Source organism: Engraulis encrasicolus, chromosome 13 (genome assembly GCF_034702125.1).
Source record: "Engraulis encrasicolus isolate BLACKSEA-1 chromosome 13, IST_EnEncr_1.0, whole genome shotgun sequence".
In the NCBI taxonomy this organism is placed as follows: domain Eukaryota; kingdom Metazoa; phylum Chordata; class Actinopteri; order Clupeiformes; family Engraulidae; genus Engraulis; species Engraulis encrasicolus.
In genome coordinates, this window is record NC_085869.1 from 38,748,106 (window position 1) to 38,775,648 (window position 27,543).

Genomic DNA, 27,543 nt, shown 5'->3' on the forward strand with positions numbered 1-27,543 from the left:
TCGAGGTCAACCGTTCGATGAAGTTCTAACTACGTTTGTACAAACTGTCGCTCGACTCACTCGAATGCCTCGTGTTGCCCAAATTGCTTTCGTCTCTTCTGTCGCCAGCTACTTCATACTACGTAAGTCTATAACTTCAGTCCCTGGTGTCGCTATATGTAAGGGATAATGGACGAAGAGGTTAATGGCGAGGCGGCGGCTCCGAACTCTGGCAACATGTGCAGCACGAAGACAGAGATGCCTCCGCCAAGTCATTAAGTTAGTGTAACCCAGTGTTTCTCAAAGTGGGGCGTAAGCACGGAGGCATCTCAAGGGGGGCGTGTGATATCTGATTCCCCCCCCCCAAGGAAATTATTTCCTGTCTCATCAATAAGTCAATACGTTTAAAGCCCTCACCAACATTATATTATTAATTGTCATGAATTTGAATAGCATAGGAAATCTACACATCTGCATTCGACTGCAGTCCCTCTTTGTTTAATCTCCACCAGTCACCTTTCCTTTGCTTATGCGCAGCGATCGCAAAATCAGTTTGCGCGAGTAGGCCTACCGCTGTTGCTTGGGGGGGGGGGGAGAAGCATTCAGACCCTCTGAAGGGGGGAATGATGGAAAAAGTTTGAGAACCACTGGTGTAACCGGTCGACCTTGACCCCGCTTATCTGCCGTTAGGGTAGGGTACTTTTTTTAATCTCTTACTGTCTGTAAAGTTGTAGAAACCAACTGCACCAGAATCTTGTGAGCAAGATAGACGCATCGCTATGCGGGAGTGTAACTCAGACGCGTCTAGAATCTTCGTTTGGTATGCCGACTTTGTGATTATTTCATTTTCCGCAGATGATGTGCATGGTTTCCTTAGATACCGTTAGCATTCCAAGCGAAGATTCTATGCGCGTCTAATTTAGTCGCAAGCTTGATGCCTGACCGGTTCAACAGGATTAATGGCCACATCATCAGCCGATCAGAGAAGATAATTCCATTGCGTAGGCAGATAATAACTTTTGATTTGTTTGTGCCATACGGCATCAAGTCGCTATTAACTTGAGAGAACCGGTTAGCTCATCACCCGTTATCCGTTACTCACCATCTCTGTGTGTTGTAGTCTGCTGGCTTCCTCTGGACGGTCTCTCCCACTCCTCCTCCTCCTTCGCCTTCCTCTCCTTCCTCTTGTCCTTCTTGCGGCGTCGCGGCCTCCTCTTGGTGGGCATGTCGTCCTCCTCCCTCAGCTCCAGGGTGCTCAGGGTCTCCTCCACCAGTTGCAACTCCACCACCTCCTCCTCCTCCTCTTCTTCTTCTTCTTCCTCCTCCTTAGCATCATTGTCCAGCTTGGCTGTTGTACAGGACACAGATAAGAACGTCTCCTTGTTCATCCACAGCACCTCCTCCTCCTTCTTCCCTTATCCTCATGTCCTCCCCTTTCTCCGCCTCTTCTTTCTCTTCCTCCTCCCCTTATCCTCCTCTCCTCCTCTTTCTCCTACTCTCTCTCCTCATCTCCTCCTCCTCCTCCTCCAGCTTGCCTATAACGTGTCAGACAGTCTCTTCCCCTTCCTCTACTACTCCTCCTTCTCCTCCTCTTTCTCCTCATCCCCCTGTTACTCTTCCCGTGTCGTAACGCAAAGAATGTCAGACAAAAATCATTGACGCTGAAGTGTAATGTAATGTAATTTGTGTGTGTGAATGTGTGTGATGTGTGTTTGTGTGTGTGTCTTTCAGGTAAACCTGTCCTGAGCCTGGCCAAAGCTATTAGTGTGTGTGTGTGTGTGTGCGTTAGGGATGGGAATCTTCATCATCAAAGCGATACGATATGCATCTCGATACACATGGCAACGATACGATACATTCACGATTCATGAAATTACCAGTGATAAGATGCGATACGATTCTCCTACCTACTGCGATGCAGTTCGATATGGCGCGATACAATTATAATGCCATGCGATGCAGTGCGATTCGGTACGATACGATGCGATACAGAGCAGATTAAAATATCAAATTGATATTAAAGGCTGTGCACAAGGCTGCCGTTAGGCATAAGCAGAGTAAACAGAGCGCTTTTAGAGCCTCAACCACTTTGCCCCCAAAATTGTGACCTCCTAAATTGAGACTGACTAAAAACATCATGAAAAAATATTTCATTACATTTCAAAACATTTTTGTTAGTTATCAAAAGGGCCATCATTTTTCAGACATACTGTAATTGTGAATATAATTAGCATTATTAGTAGTAGCAGTAGTAGTATTTACTTATGAGGGGGCCTCCTGACCAGTTATGCCTAGGCCCCCAAAACCTTAGCAGCGGCCCTGGCTGTGCATATTACTTTTGAAATAGCCTATACTGGAAAACATACAGAGAGCAGTGAGAACTCATTTTGGCTTGGGCACATTGCTTTGAGCAGAGAAAATGAAAAAATTACACAATACAATATACCTGAATACCATGTCAATTACAGTATATCTCTTTTTAAAATAAAAATGGGAAAACCACAGAGCTTCTGATCATGTTGGAATATTGACCTGGACATGTAATAGGCTAACCACATTTACAGGTAAGCTCTGAACAACTTATCAACTACAATTGATCCAAATTAGAACAATTTAGTAAGTAGATGTTGGGAATGGGGTAAATATCAGAAGGGGGAAATAACGTGCGTACTGGACTGAAGTGTTGGAATAGTGTACTTTTCAACGGGACTTTTTAAACTTCATGGACAATATGCACGAGCAGCAAATCAGACTGTGTGTGTCCAGCACGAGAGCTAACAGGCTCCTAAGCAATGATGCCAACTTAGCGACTTCACTTCTTTTTTACTGCATGAACAATGGACTTAACACGAATGCACAGGCTCTGTAACGTTTTCCAACACGGTTATGTTTTTTTTTTAATCTCGTGCGCTGACTATGCTTATGCTGCTGTCATTCGGAAACGGCAACATGTTGGCAGACAACTTTCTCTTGTTGTTTGTGCCGCACGGTAGACTACCCTATCAACTCAAATAGTGAAGCGAGTACTCTCTCCACACGTCTTCCAGACTCGCAGAAGATGGTCGCTAGAAACTTTCATTTAAAAAGTCACCGGATGACCAGAAAACTCGCTGTATGTGACAACAAAATGTGCTCCACTTGGTAACCCGCCGCTTTGACGCAAAGGAAAATACTGTTTGCTTGGTCACGCCTCCTCGGAATAGAGATGGAAAGGCGGTCTGAATCAGAGCAAGGTGATGTGCGTTGCGCACGAGAACAAATCCTGAAATTGACAGTTTCTAAAAAAGTTTTAAGAGATATTATCCGATTTGTACCGATGCGGACAGTCAAGATACGATGTATCTCGATTTTATTTGCGTTTCTTACCGATGCAGACGTTTGCAAATCGATGCAACCGTACCGTACAGGTCATATCGATTTTCCGATACCTATCGGTGAATCTTCCCTTCCCTAGTGTGCGTGCATGTGTCTTCTACCTGTGTTCAGTGTTTCTGCTGGTGCTCCGTTGGTCTTTTTCTTCTTCTTCCAGACCTTCTTAGAGGGACTGAAGATGTTGGACAGCTCAGCATCGCCATCTGTGGGTCATGGGGAGATAGTTACACCACACTGACTTACAGTATTACACACATTAAGATTGGCATCTTGGGAGGTTGAGTTGAGTCTTGAGTACACTGGTACCTACCATAGACGTGTACGGTCGCCAACAGATCGTGTACGCGCTGCACCTCCTTGTAAGTGGCTCGTCGGGTGGCGAAGGGTAGTGTTCGTACGCGAGGGTCCCTTTTCTCGAGTGGGGGCCGGGGGCCCCCGAAGAAGATGCCGCGGTTGTAGCTGGGGGCCCGCAGGAAGATGACCCCCGCCTCACGCAGCAGAGACGACCAGCTCTCAAGGAGGTCATGGATGTCCTGAAGACACACAAACACAAACACGTGGGTTATACACACACACACACACACACACACACACATACGGACTAACACATAACCACAGAGTTAAACACACACACTCGTGAGTTACGGACAGACACAGACATACATATACACACAACCATACTAAAGTTACACACTTACACACACGCGCACACACAGAACGCGAGTGATTAAAACACTTGCAGACAGACACACACCACTAGGGAAGATGAATAGTGTGCGTTACCTTCACCAGTGCTGCTTCATTGTGCCGTCTGAGTGTGGAACCGGCTGACTTGGGTGCGTGGCTTCGGTTCTGTGAGTCTTTTAGGCCCTGTGCGGTTCCGCGCTTGGCTCTCACCGTGTAGCGGTGGAACGTCTTGTGCTGCAACACCTCTTTCCTGTTCATCACAATACCATTATAACACAGTTACAACACAATCATATAATCATCATCATCATCATCATAATCATACGTCTTCTGCTGCAACACCTGTTCAGCCACCCCATACTAACTCATTACTAAACAATGATTGTAATAATAATGCATTTTATTTTGGAGCACATTTCAAAACACTCAAGGGCAATATACAAATATAAATAAACAGTAAAATCAGGACACAATAAAGATCACAGAACACTTCAATATAAAAAAGAACAGGGAATGTTACACACAGTCACATTACATGTCCATACTGTGAACTCTGCACTCACCCGCAAAACACTGCTTTAGACTTCTACTCACGTGCGGAGCACTGTTCTAGAATTCTACACTCGCCTCCAGAATACTGTTCTAGAATTCTACACTCACCTGCAGAACACTGTTTTAGAACTCTATTCATTTGCGCAACACTGGTTCAGAACTCTCCACTCACTTGCAGAACAGTTTTACCGCAGAAATACACCAGCGGCGATCTGAGCGAGTCGAGCGACGGAAGTAATTGACTTTGTATTGAGTCGAGAGACAAAAGCGATTCTGGAGACTAGAGCGATTTGCGCGACGAGCGCGACAATTTGAAGTTGAAATCTTTTCAACTTTCTATGACGCGGTTCGGCGACAAGCCGCGACAGCCAATGACTGCATAGAGGTCAGTGACCACAGCCAATGGGAATGCTTGAATGCTTTGCCTTCTGCCTGTACGGACACACTCTTGTCTCCTCAATCGCTTGAATCGCTTGCTGCTACACTCTGTCGCTTGAATCGCGTCGCCGCTGGTGTATCTCTGCGGTTAGAGTTCTCCACTCACCTGCGGAATACTGCCCGGAACACTATTCTAGAACTATACTCATCTGCGGAACAGCATCCTACAATGTTCTACTCACCCGCGGAACACTGCGCCAGCGAAGTGTCCTCCTCCGGTCATGAATATGACCCAGATGGTCTTACTGCTCAGGGAGCGCAGACACCCCAACATGTCCACATCCTCCTCATCGCCCGCAGACTAGGGAATCACACACACACACACAAACACCCACACCCACACAGACACAGACATGCAAACACACACATGTTACAATCTGTCCAGTTAGGAAATTCTTGGAGAAAGGAGATTCTTGGTAAAAAAAAAAAAATATTTTGCTATACAGAATGTAGTGTGTGTGTGTGTGTGTGTGTGTGTGTGTGTGTGTGTGTGTGTGTGTGTGTGTGTGTGTGTGTGTGTGTGTGTGTGTGTGCGCGTGCGTGCGTGCGTATGCACGTGCACATGTGTTGTACCCTCTTGCCGTGTAGAATGCAGCGCTGGAGACTGAGGTACTGGCCCTGTGAGTTCTGGAAGACCGCCTTAGTGGACGCCCGGCCTCCAGCACCCGCCCTCCCTGACGGGCTCGACCAATCATCAGCAGGCGCCACAGTATCGCCATGGAAACCCTGGTCACTCTCAGAGTCAGAGTCAGAGTCTGAGTCCGAGTCCGAACCAGAAATACTAGACAGGTCACCTGGAGGAAGGAGAAGAATACAGACCACTGATTGGATACAAGCAGAATGGGAGAGAAATACAGGCTGCTGATTGGTCTGCTCTAAAGAATCAAGACTATTCTTTAGTTTAACGAGTAAAAGTATCAAATGGGAGATTAAAAGGATGCTAGACCGGTGACTGGTCAAACTTTTCAATGGTAGAGGACCGGTTACAAAGCATAATGGAAGACAATACAGGCCACTGATTGGTCGTAAGTATGATGGGAGGATATTGATATCGATATCGATATTGGTCAAAACCCTGATGGAATAGAATTGAGACGGGTGACTGGTAAAAGTGAGGATAGGAGATTCAATTATTTGGATTATAGGATCCATGTGTGGGTGTGTGTGCGTGCGTGTGTCTGAGTGTGTGTGTGTATGCACGTACGTGTGAGCGTGCGTGCGTGTTTCACCTGTGCCCGTCTTCCTCTCGAACTCCTCTGCGGTGACCGGAGGTCTTCCTATGAGTCTCTGCCTCAGGTTGAAGCGGTGCCAATCTAGTCTGTAGTGCTCCACCTGCAACACATTACATAGTCAACATAGTCACATAGTGTGTGTGTGTGCGTCTGTGCCAATCTAGTCTGCAGTGCTAGACCTGTAACGCCACAGTGTATCCGTGCCTCTGTGTGTGTGTGTGTGTGTGTGTGTGTGTGTGTGTGTGTGTGTGTGTGTGTGTGTGTGTGTGTGTGTGTTTTTTTTACTATGTGTGAGCCTGTGTGTGTATGTTTATTTTCTGACTATGTGTGAGCCTGTGTGGGTGTGTATGTTTTCACTATGTGTGAGCTTATGTGTGTGTTTGTGTATGTGTGTGCATGTGTGTGTGTGCTAACCTGCTCCTCTCTGCTGTCGAAGGGGCATTGGCAGGCGGAGCAGAGCATCCTGTCAGACACCTCCGGTACAGAGCCCTCTCTCGCCTCCCCTTCTTGCCGTTTCTCCTCCTCTCTCGCCTCCCCTTCTCGCCATTCCTCCTCCTCTGGTCTTCTCTCCTCCTCCTCTTTGGCTTCCCCTGCTGGGCTCCTCTCCTCCCGTGGTGCGGCCTCCTCTTGGGCCCCCCTTGTGTTCTCCTCTCCACCTCCTGCTGTGCTCCTGGTGGTGGTCTGCTCCTCTCTGCATGGTTCTTTCTCCTGACTCCCCCTCCTGCTCTTCCTGCTCCTCCTGCTTCCCACCTCCTCACGGCGTGGAGATTCTACATAGGAAGAACACAGAAAGGATTAATAAATACATGTAGCCATTTCAGCCACACAGAGCCACCGTCCTTCACTAAAAATATAAACCCATGAAGGTGTTACTAAGACTGCTACTAAGTTAGTCCGCACACTTAAAAAAAAAATGTTGTATTTTATTATTTCATGGTAGGATTACTTATATTGGAATCTGATGAAGACTCTTGAGGTAGAAACGTAATCCTGCCATGAAATAATAAAATACAACAAAAAGGATTCTAAGTGTGCGGACTTCTCACTTTGAAAACTACAGTTGGCCTTTGTGCTGCACCTTTTCCTGGGATGTGCACAATCCTCTCCTTCAACATAAGACTGCTACTATGGCCTTTCTGAGGGCCTTTTCACACCAGACGAGACACTGTCGGCGGGACTGAAGCGATCTTTATCGGCTGTGGCGAAAATGCATGGAAACAGATTAGTGGCACGGTAGCGGCATGGGAGACCGCTCAATGCCGCGTGGCATTAGATAAATCCAACTCGACCTGAATTTTCACTGCTTTTCACTGTTGAAATGAACGTAAAAGTAGCCGAATAGCATTGGCTAGGGGTGTAACTGGTGTGTAACTGGACCAAGACTGCCACTAAGGAAGAAGACTGCTACTAAGGTGTAAGACTGCTACTTAGGTGTTACTAAGACTGCTACCTGTGCTGTCCCCAGAGGAGGAGACAGACAGACAGACACACACACACACACACACCACACCACACCACTGATCATACACACCTGTCCTGGCTCCAGAGGGCTCCACATGTGGTGAGATGCGGCGCGTGTGGGGATCAGTGACCTCCCTCAGTCCCTCCATCAGAGCCTCGTCTTCAGCCACCTCGAACACCGACCGTGACCGCGACGCCGGGGACGACGCCATCTTGCACAGCGGGACAGGGACACACACCTAGGATAGGACACACACACACACACACACACACACACACACACACACACACACACACACACACAATTCAGAAAGAGAACGGCTGAGACACACACACCTGGACACAGGGAATAAGTGAGACACACCCAACAGCGGCAGAGAAAATACAACTGAGAGACACACCCACACACCTAAGACAGAGAACATAGTGGCTTCTTTCCATTATCTTAACTCCTGTCTTCCTTATGCTTGTGGCTTCAAATGCCATTTGTTCATTTGAAATTAGGATGTTGAAGGGGGAATGTCCCCCAAAAGTTATTGTGGCCAGGCTGACAGCGGGGAAACATTATAGTTGAGTTCACTGAGGCCACAAGCGCAAGTCAAGGACAAGAGTTTGGATAATGGACTCTACCTAATGGATCAGGGTTTTCCGCCAGTATAGGTTTTGCAATGATGACTAATCACATGTTTCTGATACCGGTATAACATCTTAGCCACCTTGACCCATACGTGTTCTGCGGAAAGCGTATACTAGAAACACACACACCTGGTGCAAGGTGGAAAACATAAAGAACTCTTTTCCAAAGCGTTACGAAATAATGTCAAACATTTGCATTCAATTGTATTTTTGCAATCTCATTTACAGGTAGCGTCCGGGCAATGTAATGAACTGTCTTGACAGACATAAGCAACCTTAACTCACAATGTCCAGTGACAGTGTACACTTTACAGTCTATTGTCATGTTGACCCTGTGTTTTTATTATGTACTGGAAAGATATGCAAATGACTTTAACTTGCGCATCAGTCATCATAACAGTGTTTCCATACACATGGAAAATGAACTATCTACCTAGGATTGTATGGAACAGCTCTATGCCTCAGTGTCTGGCAGCAGCACCACCCAAAGTACAGTACACATAATCACCCACTATCTTGGCCTGGAGAGATAGGAATGGAGCGCAATGACCCAAGGGAGGGAGAATATGACGGTGCCTGAACATGTACATTACCGTCCAATGAATCCAGCTATGACAATGATGTAGCGTACAAGTTTAGAGACAAACAGCATGTTGTACAAAGCCCACTTCGTACTAAGACAAGCAAGGTAGCCACCTCTGTATGTGAAATGGCAGATAGCTACAATTGAAATGTTTTAGCAAACACGTGAACGAGATTAAAACCTACACGGAGATAACACGTTAAGCGAATCGGTACCGGTTGAGATAATCAGACAGCTGAAAATGAGGCAAGACTGGACTCTGGAAGGAAAGCATGTAGCCTACTAAATGGCACTGTGAGACAAAATCTATTCTTTAAGTTAAAAAAAACCTACGTCTTAATAGTAGAACAGGAAAGAAGACATTATAGTAGAGTGGATTATTCAAGACTGATTTGACGAACTGTGAGGTGAGGCGAGCTATTGAAGCTATGAAGATTGTTGGTGTTCAATAACAGTCCAGTCCACGTGTGTAACACAGCGGGCAGAACCAACAAGCACGAAACAGAGCTGAAAATAAATATATAACACATTTCATTAGATCATCGTGAAAGAGTTTGCAACTTACAAGAAACCAGGCTGATCAGAGGCTGTGGGGTAGGTAAATAACCACAGGAATGAGTCGGCTTGTGTAGATTCAGCAAAAACACCAGTCTGGGCAGTATGCGTCGCGTTCGTGACGTGGCATGTTGTGATTTGCTGTCGAAAGTGACAGCTGATTCACTACTTGTGTTTACTTGGGCATGGCAGTTCATTCAGAAGTTTAATGATAAAATATCTTTTATAATATATTACAATACATTTCTCGAAAATTGTAAATAAATTGTCACTACATTCTAAGTTGATGGAAATCCTTTTCTAACACTTGTGAAAAAGAGAAACACGTGCGAAATTTGGCAAGAGATAGGCCTATGTGAATTTTTTTTTTTCTCTCTCTCTTTCAGTGAATTCCATGTATAGGCCACGGCCGTAAAGTATACCCCCGCAGCCCCCGCGGTGCGGGGGGGCCCTGCTCGGGTGGGGGCCCCTGGCTGGGGGGGAGTTCCGAAGACATTTAACGCGAGACAGGGCCCTATGTGTCGTCAACACTGAGCGGATGGACGCTGCGTGTGAATCAACGCTCTCTGACATGTTCTCTGTGATTTAACTTTTAATTGTAAAATCCGTGAAATAAACGGTCCGCGCACACAACCTCCGCAAAAAGCGCTCAGTTTCGCTAATTGTCCGCGAGCGCCGTAGGGTGGGATTGCACAAGTTATCAATTTAAGATACAGAGAACAGCGTGCGTCTTTTCCCTCAAACGCAGCTCTGTCATAACATCGTAACCCTAATGAGACCACACGCTGGTTTTTAATGGGGTGGAGACTCAAGAACAAGTCAGCAACACATTTTGCAGTATTCAGAAAAAGAGAAACTACCAACCGGTGCGTTGCTGCACAACTGATTCGGCGACGTCTTCTGCCTCGAAATATCCTCACGTTTCTTCATAAACGTGCGATTCAAAGGTTACTCAAAATAACTTTAACCTCCTGAATGTATCTCTTATACTTTCCCAAGAGTCCCAAACCCTACACTCCTTTCACCTTTTTCCTTGATACTGGAAAGTTTTCCGTGCTTGCAACGCGGCCGGTGTGGAGAGTCTGTTCTCTCACATCACGTTTGCAGATCAGTTAAAAGCGTCTTGAAATTACGGTCAGTAGGCCTATATTCATTACAAATCGCAAACTTACAGCTGTCACGCAAACTGAGAGCTGTTGGAGAGGCATTCAAATGTGTGAACTCAGGTTTGCTACACAGTGAATGGATTTGATGAGTGAGAACGTAACTTCACTAATAGCCTAGCCTACTTATTGATTGATATTTAGCCTATGTAGGCCTATTTATGACTGCAGTGTTGGTTTTTATATTTATATGAATAGGCCTGTGTGTGTGTGTGTGTGTGTGTGTGTGTGTGTGTGTGTGTGTGTGTGTGTGTGTGTGTGTGTGTGTGTGTGTGTGTGTGTGTGTGTGTGTGTGTGTGTGTGTATAGCCTACATAGCCTATAAATAGGCCTATTTATATAGTATAATATTTATACATAGACCTTTATATAGGCCCTATGTATAGACCTATAATATAATATATATTATTAGGGATACATTAGGCCTATATTATGATAATAAAAGAATATGGGTAATATGTAGCCTAGTGGGCACCGGGACACTCTGCCCTGAAAAAAATGGACCTCTACTTCAAAAAGGTAGTGGAGGAGGCCGTGGTGTGCGGGGGGTGGGTGGTTGTCTGTGGCGTTCCGGGGGGTGGGGGTTGCGTGGTTGGGGGGGCCCACTCTAGTATCTTGCAGGGGGGCCCCAAGTGTTTGTGTTACGCCACTGGTATAGGCCTATTCAAAACATGGATGATTTTGAGAAAACAAAAAATAGAAAACATTTTGATCACATCATGTCTGAAATGTGACTTGATAAGCTGCTACATGAGAGATATTTATAGTCTTTTTGCAGTTTAATAATCATTTTATAAGCATGTATTTTCAGAATTTTGGCAGCGGGGTAAATTGAGCCCTTCGGACGGGGTAAGTTGAGCCACTTATCCTAATGGGATGTATAATGGTTAAACACCATGTTATGATATTTGAGTGTAACCAGATAATTCCTTTCATATCATACCCAGGTGAGTTGAGATGAATGACTTTATTCATGTTTCAGCCAACTCAAACAATAATATTTACTTTTATTCTACATTGACCTCAACATTATTCGTCATTGTATTCAAAGCTGTAAGGGTCCACAATATGTATTCCTTGTCATGGTTCTGTTGTTTTAGTTGTTTCATTATACAGGTTTATTAGTACATTTGTGATAATAAATAAAACGTGTTTAGCTGAGATTTTTTGCTTTGACTCAACTTACCCCACACAGTGGCTCAACTTACCCGGAGTGGAGAACTAGGAGAAGAGAGAAACCTACTCTCCCGTCTCCACTGGCTCTGCTGCTGCGGCTGCTGCTGCTACTGGTGGTGGTGCTGATGGTGGTAGAGCTGGTGGTGGTGGTAGATTTTGGACGTTTCCAAAATTCTCTTCTCCAATAAAAATTGAAGGATAAATGCTCTGCATTGTGTTTTAGCTGACTCACTTGTAAAAATAAAATAAGTCTTGACTTATTAATCAAATTAAAAGGATCGATCAGGATACAATTTATTATAGAAAAAGTGAGATTACAAAAAGATTAAAAGAAGTAAAAGTGGAAGAAAAATAAAGGTTAAAAAGAAATGAAAATGAGACTAAGTCTCACAGTGTCTCACTAACTAGGCAGCATCCTATCTCTGACGAATGACAGGCAAAATCGACAATTGACAAAATGGTGGCAATGGTTTTTATACCGTCTTCCTCAAGTCAGCAGGTTACACGTATGCAAGTATGATGTTAGTTAGGGAAGATGTCGTCTCCATGTCTACAGTAGTGACGAATCATACAAACACATATCGCTTACAGGTATGGATAGCACACAGCCTAGAGATGTGTATGCTATCTGGAAAGTTAGGCGTGAGCACACTGTGCCCTGGCACAATGCCCTTCAACAGCAGAGGCTCTCGCTCTGAGCTCTCCAGATATCAGCAAAGTAACAGTAAACATGCTACATTCCTGGCCCAATTAACTGAAACAGGAATAGGCTAAAGTTTTATTTTAAAATTTAGCAACAGTGGTCAATCAGTTGTTGGTCATCTGCAAAATGCAGCAGGATATACCACTCAAATTTAACAGTGGTGACGCTGCGGCTGCTGCTGGTGGTGGTGGTGACGCTGTGGCTGCTGCTGGTGGTGAGGCTGCGGCTGCAGATCCAGACTCACCTGAGGACACCCAGACCTCTACCCAGGCATAGAAGAGAAGAGTAGAGTAGAGTAGAGTAGAGTAGAGTAGAGTAGAGTAGAGTAGAGTATAGTTTCCCAATCCCAAAGGAGTCTAGCAGACTGCACATCGCACCCAGGCTCACTGGACTCGGACAGGCCTTCACTGTGAGTATCTAATTTCTTCCTCGCAACATTTGTTTGCCTGTGGGCTGTTACAGAGCTTTGATTCTGAAAGCCTTTGTTATCTCCATCAGATTCTCTTAAGTGACCAGCAGAGATGCAATATCTCAGCGTTGCCATGAAGATGGTCGTGGGCAACTTGGCTACACTGAATGGAAAGGTATGTAGCCTATTTTTTACCATTTATATATTATTTTTGATATGTCACTATTGTATACAGTACTGTAGATGTGACATGCTTGCTATTACCCTTACAAAGTGTGTGTGTGTGTGTGTGTGTGTGTGTGTGTGTGTGTGTGTGTGTGTGTGTGTGTGTGTGTGTGTGTGTGTGTGTGTGTGTGTGTGTGTGTGTGTGTGTGTGTGCATGAATGGGTGCGTGTGTGCATGTGTCCGTGTATATGTCCGTGTGTGTGTCTGACTGCATGCATAAGGGCTGTTTGACGTAAAGGTAGAAATCGTCAGTTGGTGTAATTTTTTCCCTCCTGTAAATTCTGTGCGCTGTGTCAGAGTCGTTATGATCACGACACCACATCGCCCCATATTGCATAAGGAGTAGGCTATGCCGCATAGTCCTACACACACACACACACACACACACACACACACAATGTATCCTTCTGTCTTATTGTGCCTTATACGGCTGGCAGTCGTGACCTAGTGGTTAGGCAGATGGTCTTTAGATCAGAGGGTCGCAGGTTCAAATCCCACCTTTACCTCTCCCTACACCTCCCACCATTGTTGAAGTACCCTTTGGCAAGGCACCTAACCCCACATTACACCAAGGACTGTAACCAATACCCTGTAAATAACTTGGAATATAGCTATGGATAAAAAAGTCAGCCAAGTGTAATGTAATATCTCTTTTTCTAACAGGAGGTACAGACCTTCCATTGGGCATTTGATCGGCTATTAGGATATATACAAACTTCAGAGAATGCTCTAATGCAGAGCTTTTGGACGTGAGGGTATGGGAGACCTTTTATTCTATTTTGTAATCAAACAAAGTTTGGTAAGACTTTCTATGAAGCCCATATCTATAGCGCATTATGAACGCATTTATAACAACTTGTGGGATTTGAACCTGCAACCTTCTGATCTCAAGACCACCTCTATGTGGTATCTACTTCCATTGCACATACACAACACCAACTGTGTTGAGCATATTCATTATATCACGTGTTATGACTTGTTTTACACTTAATAAACGCTGCCAGAGCCCTGCAAAATGAAAATGTCAAGCAACTGTTGTTCAGGTTTCTTACCAAGTGATCAGAAACAGACTCCATGAGGTAGTGGATATGAGGGCCCAGCGTCTACACTTGGGCCTATGGTTACAGCTCATCACCGTGGAGCATCATTTACATATGCCAGAGCACATCAAAATTGGCATGTTCACCATTGCTGCCCTGTGCCCTTCACAGCTGATAGCAAGTACACTCTGAGCACATGTAACCAACATGACAGAGTCTGGAGAGGCTATGGAGAATGTCATGAAGCCTGCAACAGCATTTGTGAGGAGCACAGAGTGCCATCGGTAAATATGCCAATTTTGGTGTTCTCTGGTACTATACAGAAATTGGGCCCCACAGTAACTGGCTGTAACCATAGGTGCCACATGCAGACATTAGGCCCTCCATACTTGTGGTTCCTGATCATAATCAAAATCAGGTCAAAATCATCCGGGATTTTGTTCGACTTACCCCAAAGACAGTACATAGGCTAAAAAGTGTCAATATACAAACGTAATTGTCATTCCGTTCCATTTCACTCCATTCCAGGTTTCTCTCTATCGTTTGCAAATTGGTCACGCCCTTCTCCTCAAATCTAGCCACTTTGCACTAGGCTCGTTCATGACGAAGCAGTGCTGCTTTTGCTAGGCAGCGAGCATGCGCATTGCGCACTTTGTCAGTTTGATGCATTGTGGTTAGGATTTTCTAACCACAATGAATGATCATACTGACAAAGTGTGCATGCTCGCTGCTTAGTAAAAGCAGCACTGCTTCGTCACGAACGAGCCTACTGTGTTTGAAGGAGCAGAGCGCACTAGGAGGCAGGCAGGATGATCCATTCGGCTGTGAGTTCGGGTGTGGTGTTTTTAGTCGATGTTACACAATAAGGTGGATCATACTTAGTTCTTCCTTTGTTTGCCATTCTTTTTTTTTTTTTTACATAGCAGCAGAAAAACAAATAGGTAGGCCTACACGTTTCGGCTGTTGCCTTTGTGGTGTCTGAATGGTAGATAGACCTTGTCGATTTTATAGATAGTGAAACGGGGAGAAAGATCACCTTGCTGAGATTGTTATCTTTGAGTCTTTTTGTAACAGTCACTCTTAATTCCTTACATTATTATTTATTTTCTCTAGCCCATGACACTTTTCTCCTTTTTCCTTTCCGCACATTTATCTCATTGTTTTCAAACTGTGGCACATATAAGCTGGGACCTGACATGTTAGGTTTACATGGGGGCGATTTGTCGGAAAACCAGAGGGGATGGCGGGTATGGTTTTTTTAAGCAATATCAATAGAATTTCATTAAAATCATGTAGAAAAGTGGCGAAAGTGCTGGTGTCTGTCCATATTAGGCTACAGGTCCAAATAATGACATTTTCATCATTATGTCTGCTGGGTCCCACATAGTTGTACAGTTTACTAGTGTACACCTAGTCTTTCTCAACAGGGCCGGTACAGCCCCCCAGGGGCCGTTGGTGAGCTCTAGGAGGGCGATGGGAAGGATGCAGTTGAGATGGAGGGTGCTTAGTTGCCATTGAGGTGCATTTATTTTTTTAATACTAAGGGGGGTGTTGTCAGGCTTATGATAAGGTCAAAGGGGCGTTTGTTCAAAATAGGTTGAGAACCACGGCTCTATACTGAATAGATTACACAAGATTGCCTTTTATTGTCTCTGGTCACATGCACAATTTACACTCTACACATTCACAATGACATTGAAAACACCCATGCAAGCCCATGCAGGACAAGTCAAGTCATCATATCCAGGAGCCCAGGAGAATGGAGTTCTCATAGAACTGTAGATCCCCTAAGGAGACCGGACTTCGTATACTCCTTTGCATTGGTGACACGTATTTTGATTTATCTTGGCCTACCATATTGACTATTTTTGACTTGATGTCACATTATATTACATTACACTTAGCAGATTATTATCTAAAGCAACTTACCGTTTAATACTGAGGGCTGACTTGCTGATGTGGGATGCAGGAGCTCAAGAGGCTGACTGCTGGAGTGGTATATCACCATCACCATCATCATTACATTACATTGCATTTGGCAGACACTTTATAGCCAAAGCGACTTTCAAAAGAGGACATAATCAAGCCAACATCACAAGCAAATACAAGATATACAGAACAACAAGTGCAGTTGCAAAGAGGGGTTAGTGTTTTTTTTTTTTTTTAATTTATAAAGAGTAAATAACAAGTGTACACACACACAAACACACACACACAAACTAAACTAAACTAAACATCATGTCAGGAGTCTGCCCTGGGGCAAGGCCAGTTCAAGCCAGTGTTAATTTCATCAACCATGACTATGACTAAAATATTTCGTCAAAGCCCTTTTTTGATTTTCGTCATTTAGACTAAGACTAAGTCTAAATTGGGAAGGCAATGACTAAAATATGATAGAGACTAAAGTTAATTTTCGTCATTTTGACTAAGACTAAGACTAAATTTTAAAGAGCTGACTAAATTAACAATGGTGTCAAATAAAATAGGGAAAAGGAGAACCAGTGTGTGAAGAAGTTTCATTCTGCACAGTGTGATATATGTTAAAAAGAGAAGCAGTGTGCGGAGAAGATTTATTCTGTACAGTCAATGATATATGTTAAAAAGAGAAGCAGTGTGTGGAGAAGTTCTATTATGTACAGTGTTGACTAAAATGACTAAAAATTGACTAAGACTAAAATTGATTTTCGTAATTTAGACTAAGACTAAATTGGGTTGGCAATGACTAAAATATGACTAAGACTAAAATTGTTTTTCGTCACTGTGACTAAGACTACGGCTAAATAAAAAAAGCTGACAAAATTAACACTGGTTCAAGCATTAGTCTAGTAGATTCTCTCGAAAGAGGAAGGTCTTTAGTTGTTTCTTGAAGGCTGCAAGAGATGTGCTTAGTCTTGCTGCCTCATCATCATCATGACAAGCACCAGGAGTGCTCAGTGAGCAGAGGGAATGTCAGGAGTGGAGCTCACTGTAATAATAATAATCATCATCACAATAACAAAAATAACATTAATACTGATAAATAATACAAATAAGCACCAGGAGATGGGAGCATGTTAGCAGTGCAGCTCACAGTGGGGTTCAGCCATGAGCTGTCTTACTGTATTACATGTTCTTTTTTCCGTAGGAACATTCAATTGCACTAAATTGTGGACGCGCCATAGAAATGCATTTCCCTGGCCTTGACTAAGCTTATGATGAGAATAGATAACAACTTTGACTTCCACATGGTCATCAAGGCTATGTTTCTGTATATTGCAGTTCCCAGAAATGGCACATAATTACTTCCGCCAAGGACGCAATGTTTTCAGTCGCGTTGGTTTGTCTGATTACCTTCGCCGAGACAATGTCGGCGAAGGTTGTGTTTTGACCGCTGTGTATTTATTTATTTATTTGTGAATATGTTTGTTTGTACTTCGTATAACTCAGACAGAACTGAGCCGATTTTTATGAAATTTAGTGGGATGATTGGCCATGACCCAAGGAACAATCGATTACTTTTTGGGAGTGATTGGGTCAAAGGTCAAGATCAAGGTCACGAAAAGGTCAAAAACGTAAATTGAGCCGATTTTATGAAATTTAGTGGGATGATTGGTCATGACCCAAGGAAAAATCGAACCAGGACTTTTTAAACAATTGAAAGTGAAAGTGAAAGGCCATTGGGAAACTCCAACTCCCATTGTCATTGTGACACAGCACTCCACAGCACACAAGTGAACACTGCACACTGCACACAACGAAATTGCATTCATGCCTCACCCGTGCATGGGGATCAGTGCGGTGGGACAATACCATGCTCAGGGTACCTCAGTCATGGAGGAGGATGGGGGAGAGCACTGGTTGATTACTCCCCCCACCAACCTGGCGGGTCGGAAGTCGAACCGGCAACCTCTGGGATGCAAGTCTGACGCCCTAACCGCTCACCCATGACTGCCCTTATATTCTTCACCATTGCTGGCCTATATATCTAGACGCCCCTAGTGACCAGAAATTGAATTGTGTGTACTTGATAAAAAGAAGGCAGAAAGACTAAGGGTGTAACATAGTCATATGTTCTTCTATCAAGCAGCTTCCTTGGCGGAGGTCTGCGCTCTCTGAGTGCTTCTAGTACTACACTTTTAATGATGGTAAAGTGATGCGATGCAAATACTTTCCTCTACTTCTCTTTATTGTGGTTTTTTTCTTCAAATTAATTGTTTTACGATTATCATTCATACATTGAACGGGTAGAGTGCACACAGTCAATATAAAATAGAGTAAAGACATTGGGATGATAACAGCATCACTGAAATAAACCAGACACACAGTGTAATGTAGGGTTCTTATTCTGATGCCTGCTCCTTAAACCAAAAAAGTTCCCAGCCACTCCAGCCAAGATTAATAGCTCTTTTCTTCCTGAGTAATATACAGATTATGCAGATGTTTCCTCCCTCTCTCTCTCTCTCTCTCTCTCTCTCTCTCACTAAAGCTGTTGTTTTAGAATAAAGTTTTTCAAATTCTCAGTAATTAACCAAAGGTGACATTCGATTTTTATTTTTTTTACCCCACTTCATTTTTTGTCTCTCTCTCTCTCTCTCTCACACACACACACACACACACACACACACACACACACACACACACACACACACACACACACACACACACACAATTATCAGTATTTCGACACTACAGTATGTGGAGACAGCTTTGGCTCAGTCCTGGTTTGGTTCTTTTTGATGTTCTTGTAGGGATAGACTACACAAACTGTGCTGCTCTACTAGAACAGTTTTTACATCTCTGTTACTCTTACTGAGGCCTTCACTGGCAATATTCTCAAAGGAAACACCCCAGTGTTAAAATAGGGAAACAATCTCTCAGTGAAGGTGTGTGTGAAGGTGTGTATGTGTGTGTTACTATCATGGTCAGAGAATATCAGCTCTCCCCTGTCCCAGTCCAGCTGCACTCTGATCCTCTGGAGTTTCTGCTTCACTGTGAGGAGAGTAGAGGGCTGTGGTGAGGCACGTACTCCATATTTACCATGTTTATAATACACACACCATCGCCCACTCATGGAGGTGTAGTCTCCCTTCCTCTGGAGAGACTCTGTCATCACACCCACATTCCACCATGGGTTCTCCCCAACCTCCACATCCCAGCAGTGTGTCCCTGAGTTAAAGCCCTCAGAGCCCAGCACACTGTGATAGAGATCAAATCTCTCTGGATGTATCTCATCACCACGTCTCACACTGGTCAGATCCTCAGACATGATGAGATTGGCTTTTGCTGTGTTGGGATCCAGAGTGACAGGAGCTGCAGAGAGGAAGAACACACACAAGCTGAACACTGAGTGGTGTGTGTGTGTGTGTGTGTGTGTGTGTGTGTGTGTGTGTGTGTGTGTGTGTGTGTGTGTGTGTGTGTGTGTGTGTGTGTGTGTGTGTGTGTGTGTGTGATGAAATGTTAACCTTGGATATGACTGCAATTTTTTCCTACACAATACTGTGAAAATGGACTGGTTTAACCATAACCATGATGCTGATAATGACTATTTTAAAAACATCCCAAATACTCCAGACATTGTAATGGTAAACACTTCAGATAATTCTGTGCTTATTATTGAGGTTGCGTGCTGTTTTGATTTTTACATGGACACCTGCTATTATTCCAAGCTACTGAAATACCAACCACTACAGGAACGCATCCTCCAGCTGGGATATCAATGCAAATTAATAGTCCTAATTTTTGGTAGCTTAGGCCACATACACAAGAATGTTGTCAGAGGACTGCAGATTGCGGGACTGCAGAAAGGGAGCGCAAAAACACTAGCAAAATTTTGCTCTGTTTCAGCTATAATAGGTAGCATGCAAATATGGAGACGAAGATGTTTTGTTTATCCTTGAATGATGTTTCATCTTTTGTAACAACAATGCTGGCATAAGTAAGTGTGTAAGTCTTTTAAAATCTGCCAGCCTGTCAATAGCCTATTCCAAAATATTTGGATCTTGTACCTTAATGCTTGTCTCTTGGGTCCAAATAAAAGTAATCAAATGTGTCCTCACTGCATTGGACAATCTCCTGCATCTTCTCCCAGACTCTGAACTTCAGGTTGCCCACGTGCTTTGCCACATTGATCAGAGCTCCTGAAAGCCTCTCTGGATAATCCTGCAGTGTGCACTGGGCTCTGGAATGACAGTCAGGAGTCAGTGCTGCTGTGGGTTTGGGTTCAGAACCACAAACAAGAGAGAGAGACAGAAGACACATCACTCACCTTTCCACTGTGCTCTTGTAGTTCTGGGAAATGAAAATAATAAAATATTTACATACTTATAAATGCCAAATACTACTATTGAAATGGCTTTGCATTGTGGTTATCAGTCAGAGATAGGCTATCATCACATTGTCAACACAACACATATAATAAATACAATGGGCCTAGAATACAATATTCTCAAAATGCAGTACGATTGTCAAACAAATGTTAGAATAACTACCCTTTATTAGGGTATTGCAAAATCAATACTCAGTAATAAACCACTAATTAGTTACTAACTAGTTACCTGCAGGCATTTGACATTATCAGTGTTCATCTCCTCCTCTATGGCTTTGATTGTGTCTGATACAGATGAGATCTGTCTATTCATATTCTCAATCTTCTCCTTCATCATCTGACTCTTCTGCTCCTCTTCATCCCTCAGTGCAGCTATCCTGGCTGCCTTTTCATCTCGTAGAAACTGGTGAAGTTTCTCAAACTCCTGCTTGATCTGCTTCTCTGTGTTGAAAACCTGAGTCTGGTTTAACACACAACATACAGTATGGTCTGCATTATTGATATATCATACAGTATCTCTACAATCAGAGAACTTTGTTTTTATGAATAAAGTAGGCCTAAATTAGGCCTATGTTTTGAATGTCTCACCTTTATGTGTGTAGCTGTTTGATCACAGGTGATTTTAACGTCCTCAAATGTCTTCAATTTCTTTTTCAGGCACTCAAGTTTGATCTTGAGATTCTCCTGAAATACAAACATGTAGGCCTATGTTATGATGAACTGTATGATAACTACACATATACAGTAGATGTGGATCTAAAATCATACTGTATTTGTCATTATCAAATTTAAGGACCTTATTCCACAAGTACATTACAATTACACGTCTCTTTATAGCCTATATGTACACTTATTATTAATTATGTATGTAATTATGTCATGAGCTCCAATGGAATAGATTGTGTAATGGAATTGTGAAAGCCCATTGGGAAACTCCAACTCCCATTGTCATTGTCATTGTGACACAGCACTCCACAGCACACAAGTGAACACTGCACACTGCACACAACGAAATTGCATTTATGCCTCACCCGTGCAAGGGGGCAGCCCTCAGTGGCGCCCCATGGGGAGCAGTGCGGTGGGACGGTACCATGCTCAGGGTATCTCAGTCATGGAGGAGGATGGGGGAGAGCACTGGTTGATTACTCCCCCCACCAACCTGGCGGGTCGGGAGTCGAACCGGCAACCTCTGGGATGCAAGTCTGACGCCCTAACCGCTCACCCATGACTGCCCATTGAATTGTAATTACATCAGTAAGAGCAGTTCTACAATACACACAGCTGGCCCTGGGGCTCCTATTACCAGTCAAATAAAAAACAGTCATTATCAGGGGTTGCTTTTCTGCTTACCAGGGGGTCGTTTCTCGACAGTGCCTTTGCTAACGACGATAGCCATTTTGTTCGTTCTTAAGACCATTGTATTGTAACCAAGGTCTTAAGTCGCTCGCAAGACAGTCTTTCGGCTTGGTCTTGAGTTGGTCTTAAGTTGTTCTTAAGTTGGTCTTGCTCCTGACATTTCAGCGTCTTGGGGCAGGTTCAGGCAGAGTTCAAGTGACAGTGATTGATTACTGCCACCAAGTGCACAAGCGTCTAACTTTTACCACACAAAATGTCCAATGATTAGACAATTTTAAATATATTTGGTTGTGTATGCCGTCTTCCTGCCAGCAAGTCCTTGCGTCCAACGTAGGCCACAAGAAAAATAATTGCCATTAAGAGCATTGTGCCTGAAGATGTGCAGGAAGATTGAAAGGTGCGTCAAACACAGTAGGCTACACATGACATCTTTATGAAAGTCGTTAAATACCTGTGAAGACAATCATGCCCCCAAAATCCACCCCAATAACCAAATGTCGCTGTACATATCACTGCACAATAAAATAGCGCCAAATAACTTCGCAATGGCGTCAGCCACACGGTCCACTGTCACTGCGCAAGAGGGAGAGGAGGCAGAGAGTTGCGAATATGCCCGAATTGCGCGCGCGCACACACAGTGAGAGAGAGAGAGAGAGAGAGAGAGAGAGAGAGAGAGAGAGAGATGAGTGGAAGTGGATATACTGGATATACTGTTGTGCAGATAAGGCACCTGCGCTTAATTTAAAATTCAGCCGAAATGGATATGTTACCAGTTACCACCAGCAAGTGAGAATTAGGATAGTATACATGCCATCACGCTTTCACCGGCCATTTCTGTGTAGTTATTTGGAGTGATTATGCTACAGTGATATGTAGACCGACATTTGTTTATTGGGGATGGATTTCGGTGACATGATTGCGTTGACAAGTATTTAACGACTTTCATGGAGATGTCATGTGTACTGTGTTTGACGGACCCTCCGTGCATCATCCCTTCCTGCACATCTTTACGCGTAAAAGGTCATAATGGCAATTATTTTTCTTGTAGCCTATTTTGCGCGTAAGGGCGTGCAGGCAGGAAGACGACATAAACAACCAAATATATATTTTAGAATGATCGATTCCTTTCAGTTATCATTTCAAGCAGCATTGAACTGTCCACTCTGTGTGGTTGTTCAAAGGGAAATGACTTAACTTGGTGCCCTCTCGCACTGAAGAGCGCAATGAAGGCATCCCTTGGGGTATCCACAGTTGAAGCCTTTTTAAAAATTACTTCAACATCAGTAAGGCCGCGCTTTCTCCAGCAACCACCTTCACAGCTGTCCCTCCTTTCTTCCATCGTCGTAAAAAGCCCCAAGCAACCAGTTCGTCACTTCAAGGTAGAGACATGGGTAACAACGTAGGTTACACATATCTGACCCAAAACAGAGACCCAAAGACAGCGCGACATATCAGTGTGTGTGTGTGTGTGTGTGTGTGTGTGTGTGTGTGTGTGTGTGTGTGTGTGTGTGTGTGTGTGTGTCCATATTCTCAACCCTCTGCCTCGCGCATATGACAGCGGGCCGCGTTAAGTAAATGTGCAATGATTCAAATGATCCCAATGTGATGTCGCATGCCTTTCAGAGTAGGCTATCCTCACATTATTTCATTAAGCTGCATTTTTTTCCCAGGGTTGCGATGGGTTGGAGTTCGTGTAGCGTAGTCTATAGACAACAATGACATAGTAGAAATGTTCACAATGTGTGCGCAATCCGACCACGTTGTGCGCGCGTGGGTATTTGTTTCCCACTGCGACAACATATTGTGAAAATTAGAACTCAAGCGGACTCAGAGGAGAATATTATGGATGTTAGAGATTTAAAAGTCCATGCATACATTTATCCCTTCGGGTCTAGAATCATTGCTATTACCCTCCGGCAAGGCATGACAACCACTCATCCACCAACCACCGGTTTCTGAGAGAAGTTACTGAAGACTTATCGTAAATTGATAGCAAATAGCAAAACTGGAATAAAATATAAGACATTGTGACATGTAATGCATTATTTGGTTTCTGCTGTCGAAGAGGGATGGTTTTGAGGGCACGGTTGTGTTGACAAAGATTTGTGGACTTTGATAGCGTTGTAATTATTGTATCTGACAGCCACGTGAATCATGACGCCGTCACTACTTTGATTGCGACCAATGCAGCCGAGCTGAGGCGAGACACTCCAAGCATTTCCGAAGACTTCCTCGTGTCTGAGAACGTACGTACGTACGTCCAAAGGTTGGTCGCGACTTTGGTCGGTCTTGCGTCTTAAGATCAACTGAAGACCAACTTAAGATCAACTCAAGAGCAACTTAAGACCAACTCAAGAGCAACTTACGACCAACTCAAGACCGACTTAAGACGGTTAGCAACGACAAGAATCGAGAAACGGAGTCCAGGTCTCTTTGACACGCCTGGTCTAGTCAAACATACATAATGACTGTACACAGATGCTGGATGTGAAGGAGCAAATGAGAGCAAGACATGATTGACATTTCACAGAGATACACAAACACACAGATACGTGTATACTGTATACAGAAACGCATGCAGGCAGGCAGGCATGCACGCGCACACACGCACGCACGGACGCACGCATGCATGCACGCANGCACGCACGCACTAGGGAATGTTTTGGTCAGGGCACAACTTAAATTGCTATAGCATTATATTGTTTAGGATTAGCATTTGGTATGTATTTTCTAATGATAGAGTTAACACAGTTCTGTGGAAATATAGAAAGCACTTCCGTGTCCAGGAGCACAGAATTTTGGAAAAATCTGTGCTCCTGGACACAGATTTCGTGTCCTTAATATCCGTGTCCAGGAGCACAGAATCTTTGGAGATCTGGGGGTCATTTCTCGACAGTGCCTTTGCTAACGACGTTAGCCATTTTGTTCGTTCTTAAGACCAACGTTGTAACCAAGGTCTTAAGTCGCTCGTAAGACAGTCTTCCGGCTTGGTCTTGAGTTGGTCTTAAGTTGTTCTTAAGTTGTTCTTAAGTTGTTCTTAAGTTGGTCTTGCTCCTGACATTTCAGCGTCTTGGGGCAGGTTCAGGCAGAGTTCAAGTGACAGTGATTGATTACTGCCACCAAGTGCACAAGCGTCTAACTTTTACCACACAAAATGTCCAATGATTAGACAATTTTAAATATATTTGGTTGTGTATGCCGTCTTCCTGCCAGCAAGTCCTTACGTCCAACGTAGGCCACAAGAAAAATAATTGCCATTAAGAGCATTGTGCCTGAAGATGTGCAGGAAGATTGAAAGGTGCGTCAAACACAGTAGGCTACACATGACATCTTTATGAAAGTCGTTAAATACCTGTGAAGACAATCATGCCCCCAAAATCCACCCCAATAACCAAATGTCGCTGTATATATCACTGCACAATAAAATCGCGCCAAATAACTTCGCAATGGCGTCAGCCACACGGTCCACTGTCACTGCGCACGAGGGAGAGGAGGCAGAGAGTTGCGAATATGCCCGAGTTGCGCGCGCGCCAGCCTGGATGCGCGCGCGCACACAGAGAGAGAGAGAGAGAGAGAGAGAGAGAGAGAGAGAGAGAGAGAGAGAGAGAGATGAGTGGAAGTGGATATACTGGATATACTGTTATGCAGATAAGGCACCTGCGCTTAATTTAAAATTCAGCCGAAATGGATATGTTACCAGTTACCACCAGCAAGTGAGAATTAGGATAGTATACATGCCATCACGCTTTCACCGGTCATTTCTGTGTAGTTATTTGGAGTGATTATGCTACAGTGATATGTAGACCGACATTTGGTTATTGGGGATGGATTTCGGTGACATGATTGCGTTGACAAGTATTTAACGACTTTCATGGAGATGTCATGTGTACTGTGTTTGACGGACCCTCCGTGCATCATCCCTTCCTGCACATCTTTACGCGTAAAGGTCATAATGGCAATTATTTTTCTTGTAGCCTATTTTGCGCGTAAGGGCGTGCAGGCAGGAAGACGACATAAACAACCAAATATATATTTTAGAATGATCGATTCCTTTCAGTTATCATTTCAAACATCATTGAACTGTCCACTCTGCGTGGGGAAGGACCTCGCTGTTGTCTCGCACGTAGAGTTCTTCTACATGCGTTCGGGTGTTGGCAGTGTCAGAGGCCAGCCCGAAGGCATCCTTGGGGTTTACAGAGTTTAAGCTTAAAAAAATAGCCTACATCTGATCAACTACAGTAAGACTGAGCTTTCTCCAGCAAGCGCCTTGAGTCACTTCAAGTTAGAGATATGGGTAACAACGGTTAGACATATATTTGACCCACAACAGAGACCCAAAGACAGCGCGACAAGTGTGTGTGTGTGTGTGTGTGTGTGTGTGTGCGCGTGTGTGCGCATGTGTGCGCGCGCGTGTGTGTGTGTCCATATTCTCAACCCTCTGCCTCCCGCAGAGTAACCAGGTGGCCGCGTAAAGTAGGCTAAATGTGCAAAGTAAAATGATCCCAATGTGATCTCGCATGCCTTTCAGAGTAGGCTATCCTCACATTATTTCATTAAGCTGCATTTTTTCCCCAGGGTTGCGATGGGTTGGAGTTCGTGTAGCGTAGTCTATAGACATAGTAGAAATGTTCACAATGTGTGCGCAATCCGACCACGTTGTGCGCGCGTGGGTATTTGTTTCCCACTGCGACAACATATTGTGAAAATTAGAACTCAAGCGGACTCAGAAGAGAATATTATGGATGTTAGAGATTTAAAAGTCCATGCATACATTTATCCCTTCGGGTCTAGAATCATTGCTATTACCCTCCGGCAAGGCATGACAACCACTCATCCACCAACCACCGGTTTCTGAGAGAAGTTACTGAAGACTTATCGTAAATTGATTTAGCAAAACCGGAATAAAATATAAGACATTGTGACATGTAATGCATTATTTGGTTTCTGCTGTCGAAGAGGGATGGTTTTGAGGGCACGGTTGTGTTGACAAAGATTTGTGGACTTTGATAGCGTTGTAATTATTGTATCTGACAGCCACGTGAATCATGACGCCGTCACTACTTTGATTGCGACCAATGCAGCCGAGCTGAGGCGAGACACTCCTCTCAGACTTCCTCGTGTCTGAGAACGTACGTACGTACGTCCAAAGGTTGGTCGCGACTTCGGTCGGTCTTGCGTCTAAAGACCAACTGAAGACCAACTTAAGATCAACTCAAGAGCAACTTAAGACCAACTCAAGAGCAACTTACGACCAACTCAAGACCGACTTAAGACGGTTAGCTACGACAAGAATCGAGAAACGGAGTCCTGGCTGTCAACAGAGATAAGCAACTGCAGAGATTCCATGGTCCGCCAGAAGCGCTTTGATTCTGCAAGTGTTTGCTGCACTGCGTGCATTATTACCATTACTATGTACAGTAGGCTACTTCCTCTAGATGTCTCTGACCTCACTGACCTGACTCCATGCTCTCTGGCTGGAGTTCAAATAGAATTTCAGTCAGTAGCCTATTTGTAATGGGAGGTGAGGCAGGAGATCGCCTGCTGTTACTGTGAAATCCAAACTGTCTGCAATCTAAAACCTCTGCTGAGTGTCCTGAGTCAATTAAACCGCCCCCATTTCTCTTGGCTGATTAGTTGCTGTGTGGTGGAAGTAACCTTTCAAGGAAATTGAAA

The 27,543-nt window shown here is 44.1% G+C and overlaps 2 protein-coding genes across 2 annotated transcripts in view; both read right to left on the bottom strand.

The window, feature by feature from the left end:
• Positions 1-9,585, bottom strand: part of ankzf1 (ankyrin repeat and zinc finger peptidyl tRNA hydrolase 1) — a 14,599-nt gene extending 5,014 nt beyond the window's left edge. The window contains exons 1-10 of the mRNA XM_063212909.1: positions 9,506-9,585; positions 7,792-7,960; positions 6,675-7,030; positions 6,258-6,360; positions 5,602-5,822; positions 5,211-5,329; positions 4,135-4,288; positions 3,662-3,884; positions 3,456-3,554; positions 1,082-1,327 (exon numbers count right to left, since the gene is read on the bottom strand). Coding sequence (XP_063068979.1) covers positions 1,082-1,327; positions 3,456-3,554; positions 3,662-3,884; positions 4,135-4,288; positions 5,211-5,329; positions 5,602-5,822; positions 6,258-6,360; positions 6,675-7,030; positions 7,792-7,933 — 1,663 coding nt within the window. The 5' untranslated portion in view covers positions 7,934-7,960; positions 9,506-9,585. The remainder of the gene's footprint in view (positions 1-1,081; positions 1,328-3,455; positions 3,555-3,661; positions 3,885-4,134; positions 4,289-5,210; positions 5,330-5,601; positions 5,823-6,257; positions 6,361-6,674; positions 7,031-7,791; positions 7,961-9,505) is intronic.
• A 9,393-nt stretch (positions 9,586-18,978) lies between these two features.
• Positions 18,979-27,543, bottom strand: part of LOC134460530 (uncharacterized) — a 34,667-nt gene continuing 26,102 nt past the window's right edge. Inside the window, exon 14 of the mRNA XM_063212910.1 lies at positions 18,979-19,332. Coding sequence (XP_063068980.1) covers positions 18,979-19,332 — 354 coding nt within the window. The remainder of the gene's footprint in view (positions 19,333-27,543) is intronic.